The sequence below is a fragment of the Palaemon carinicauda genome, chromosome 5 (genome assembly GCF_036898095.1).
Source record: "Palaemon carinicauda isolate YSFRI2023 chromosome 5, ASM3689809v2, whole genome shotgun sequence".
Lineage (NCBI taxonomy): Eukaryota > Metazoa > Arthropoda > Malacostraca > Decapoda > Palaemonidae > Palaemon > Palaemon carinicauda.
Window position 1 is genome coordinate 161,563,054 of NC_090729.1, and position 5,000 is coordinate 161,568,053.

At 38.1% G+C, this 5,000-nt stretch overlaps 1 protein-coding gene across 1 annotated transcript; it reads left to right on the forward strand.

Annotated features, from left to right (window-relative positions):
* Window positions 1-2,373: 2,373 nt before the first annotated feature.
* LOC137641241 (uncharacterized) lies at window positions 2,374-3,354 on the forward strand. Its single transcript, XM_068373675.1, has one exon. The coding sequence runs from the start codon at window positions 2,374-2,376 to the stop codon at window positions 3,352-3,354; it is 981 nt and encodes a 326-aa protein (XP_068229776.1).
* The last annotated feature ends 1,646 nt before the right edge of the window (window positions 3,355-5,000 follow it).

Below are 5,000 nucleotides of genomic sequence, written 5' to 3' on the forward strand. Positions count from 1 at the left end.
CAGTATATATATATATATATATATATATATATATATATATATATATATACATATGGCCTATATATATATATATATATATATATATATATATATATATATATATATATATATATATATATATATAAGTATTTAATGCCTGTCACGGTGAGCAGTAGGGGGAAGAGGGAGCAGTCATACCCAGGTGAAAGGGAATACCCCGAGACGTACACTCGGAAACCACATTTTCCCACAAATTGCCGAACTAGCAGCTTGTAGTTAGAAAAGGAGGAGGAGTTGGGAAGGGCTGAATCTGTGTGCGTGCGTGTGTGTGTGTGCATATCTATCTAAATATTTAGCCGTCACTTTTGACGGGTCGCATACACTAGTAAGATGAATCATATGCGAGTTGATTATTTACAATATTATATTTCAAAAAGAATCATTTTGATATCGACTCGAAAATAGTCACGATTTAAACTTAAATAAGCATCTGTAAGATAGAAAAAAAGGAATATTATAAAAAACATCATTACAAAGAATACTAGGTTGAATTATGAACCATATAATATAATACCAAACCGTTCCCGAACAAGGTAATTCTATGATCGCTACGACAGTGAATCGAGAAAACGATTGAAATTTTCATGAGTATAATATGCCTGTAATCAGTTAAATGAATAAAAGGGAATGAAGTAAAATGCTGAAATTAAAAACTATCCATCTACAGTATATACATCAGCTTTCTAGCAAAGCGAAAGACTAAAATTTATATGAATATAATATGTATCTCTTCAGTTAAATGAATAAAAATGAAAAAAAAAATATTTTTTGAAAGAAATAGAAAAAAAGTATGACGTTTGTAATTTAAAAACCTACTTAGATGAATAGTAAAAGGTACAATTGTGAATATGTAAATTACAAATTAATTCATATAAATATAGTATGCGTTTCAACAATAATATCAAATTTAAGAATTGTAAATGTATATTTCTTAATAAAAGAAAAAAATCTAATTCAACACCAATGCGATGATCCATCATCTCTCCATCGGAAAGAAAAGTGTGTCATTGAAATTAAGCCGATTCAATTCTCGGCTTCTTGGTCTGCCACGAGGCATAATTACCACCAAAGCATAAAAAGGAGATCAGAGAGACTGATATCCTCAGAGTGCCACCAAGAGATTCACCTAATTATCAAGAGCGCCCTCTACTAATTGAAAGCTGTTGTCGGCACAATAAAGGTATGCAGAGAGAGAGAGAGAGAGAGAGAGAGAGAGAGAGAGAGAGACTTGTGGGCCCTGGGTTTATTGAGTTTTTGGAAATTCGAAGAGGGTTGAATTTGAGTCTTTTTTAATTGGTGGGTTCAGTCATGTTGATATTTAATGATGACGTCATAAGAAATTCGAAGAGAGATTCTTCGCTCGTGAGTCATCGGTAAACGCAAACACACATACATGCACAGACACATACACACACACACACACACACACACACATATATATATATATATATATATATATATATATACTGTATATATATGTATATATATATGTATATAATTTCATATATATAAACGCATATATAAACGTTCATATATATATATATATATATATATATATATATATATATATGTATATATATATATACATTTATTTATATATATATATATATACATTATATATATGTATATATAAATACATACATATATATATATATGTATATATATATATATATATATATATACATGAACAGTCATATATATATATACATATATATATATACACACACATAAACAGTCATATATATATACATATATATATATATATATATATATATATATATATATATATATATATATATATATACACTGTATATACATAAATATGTGCGTGCATGTACAGCACAGAATAAAATCAAGTGTGTAGATGTGTATGAAGCAACTTACCAAATCGGTTATAAATTTGAAAACTTTTCCCCTGGGGTGAATCTCATATCTGTCAAAATATGCAAATAAGTTGATCCAAGAGAATAACGCATTATGAAATCATAAAGAAGAAACATTAATAATACAATTAATAACTGTAGGAGCGTAAATTCCGGTCAATTTATCTCCCGAGTGATTGGGAAACGGAAAAGGGAAAGGAGAATGAATAAAAGGGAATGAATAAAACGAAATAAAACAAAGTGAATGGGTGACGGATAATGATCGATCTGTGATGAAAATTCTTGCATAATTAAATAGGAGGGAGATGGCAACAGGGGAGAGAGCATTAAGGAAAAGAAGATATTAATCAGATTAATATTCACGCATAATGGATGGAGTGGTCGCGAGGATCAAGGAATTGGGGAATTTAATGCTTGCAATGTCGCGGAATTAGATATCTAATGTTTCGAAATGAAGAATTATGAAGTATTCGCTCTTTATGCTGATTTATCACCAGGTATTTGGTCACTTTTCTTCGTTCTTTACATCCGCGGTGGTTCCAGTATTGACATCGGCGGTGGTTCCAGTATTGAGATCGTCGATGGTTCCAGTATTGACATCGGTGGTGGTTCCAGTATTGACATCATTAGTGGTTTCAGTATTGAGATCATTGATGGTTCCAGTATTGACATTATTGGTGGTTCCAATATTGAGATCGTCGATGGTTCTAGTATTGACATCATTGGTGGTTCCAGTATTGAGATCGTCAATGGTTCCAGTATTGAGATCGTTGATGGTTCCAGTACTGACATTATTGGTGGTTCCAGTATTGAGATCGGCGATGGGTCTAGTATTGACATCATTGGTGGTTCCAGTATTGACATCATTGGTGGTTTCAGTATTGACATCGGCGATTGTTCCAGTATTGATATCGGCGGTGGTTCCAGTATTGACAGCATTGGTGGTTCCAGTATTGGGATCGTCGATGGTTCCAGTACTGACATCATTCTTGGTTCCAGTATTGAGATCGTTGATGGTTCCAGTATTGACATTATTGGTGGTTCCAGTATTGAGATCGTCGATGGTTCCAGTATTGACATCATTGGTGGTTCCAGTATTGAGATCGTCAATGGTTCCAGTATTGAGATCGTTGATGGTTCCAGTATTGAGATCGTCAATGGTTCCAGTATTGAGATCGTTGATGGTTCCAGTACTGACATTATTGGTGGTTCCAGTATTGAGATCGTCGATGGTTCCAGTATTGACATCATTGGTGGTTCCAGTATTGAGATCGTCAATGGTTCCAGTATTGAGATCGTTGATGGTTCCAGTACTGACATTATTGGTGGTTCCAGTATTGAGATCGTCGATGGTTCCAGTACTGACATCATTGGTGGTTCCAGTATTGAGATCGGCGATGGTTCCAGTATTGACTTGTGTCAGAAAAGGTAATTCGTATTTATTAAGGAGTACACCGTGCTGATAATCTTTATCAAACAACAATCAAAACAACAACAAATACAGCCGTGTGGTCACTTTTCATCACCACGCTTGCCACTACGGATTGGTGATGGTGAGAAACTCAAGTCTGATCGCTCACATCAAACCAATCTAATATGTGCGGCCCTGACTAGTACCCAGCAAACCATCCTAGTATGGGTGGCCCTGACTACTACACAGCTAACCATCCTAGTATGGGTAGCCCTGACTACACAGCTAACCATCCTAGTATGTGTGGCCCTGACTAGTACATTGCTAACCATCCTAGTATGGGTGGCCCTGACTAGTACCCAGCAAACCATCCTGGTATGAGTGGCCCTGACTAGTGCACAACAAATCATCCTAGTATGTGTGGTCTTGACTAGAACACTGCTAACCATCCGAGTATGGGTAGCCCTGACTAGTACCCAGCTAACCATCCTAGTATGGGTGGCCCTGACTAGTACCCAGCAAACCATCCTGGTATGGGTGGCCCTGACTAGTGCTCAACAAATCATCCTAGTATGTGTGGCCTTGACTAGTACATTGCTAACCATCCTAGTATGGGTGGCCCTGACTAGTGCACAACAAATCATTCTAGTATGTGTGGCCTTGACTAGTACATTGCTAACCATCCTAGTATGGGTGGCCCTGACTAGTACCCAGCAAACCATCCTGGTATGGGTGGCCCTGACTAGTGCACAACAAATCATTCTAGTATGTGTGGCCTTGACTAGTACATTGCTAACCATCCTAGTATGGGTGGCCCTGACTAGTGCACAACAAATCATTCTAGTATGTGTGGCCTTGACTAGTACATTGCTAACCATCCTAGTATGGGTGGCCCTGACTAGTACCCAGCAAACCATCCTGGTATGGGTGGCCCTGACTAGTGCACAACAAATCATTCTAGTATGTGTGGCCTTGACTAGTACATTGCTAACCATCCTAGTATGGGTGGCCCTGACTAGTACCCAGCAAACCATCCTGGTATGGGTGGCCCTGACTAGTGCACAACAAATCATTCTAGTATGTGTGGCCTTGACTAGTACATTGCTAACCATCCTAGTATGGGTGGCCCTGACTAGTACCCAGCAAACCATCCTGGTATGGGTGGCCCTGACTAGTGCACAACAAATCATTCTAGTATGTGTGGCCTTGACTAGTACATTGCTAACCATCCTAGTATGGGTGGCCCTGACTAGTACCCAGCAAACCATCCTGGTATGGGTGGCCCTGACTAGTGCACAACAAATCATTCTAGTATGTGTGGCCTTGACTAGTACATTGCTAACCATCCTAGTATGGGTGGCCCTGACTAGTACCCAGCTAACCATCCTAGTATGGGGGGTCCTGACTAGTACCCAGCAAACCACACTGGTATGAGTGGCCCTGACTAGTGCACAACAAATCATCCTAGTATGTGTGGCCTTGACTAGTACATTGCTAACCATCCTAGTATGAGTGGCCCTGACTAGTACCCAGCTAACCATCCTAGTATGGGGGTTCTTGACTAGTACCCAGCAAACCATCCTAGTATGGGGGCCCTGACTAATACCCAGCTAACCATCCTAGTATGGGGGGTCCTGATTAATACCCAGCAAACCATCCTGGTTTGA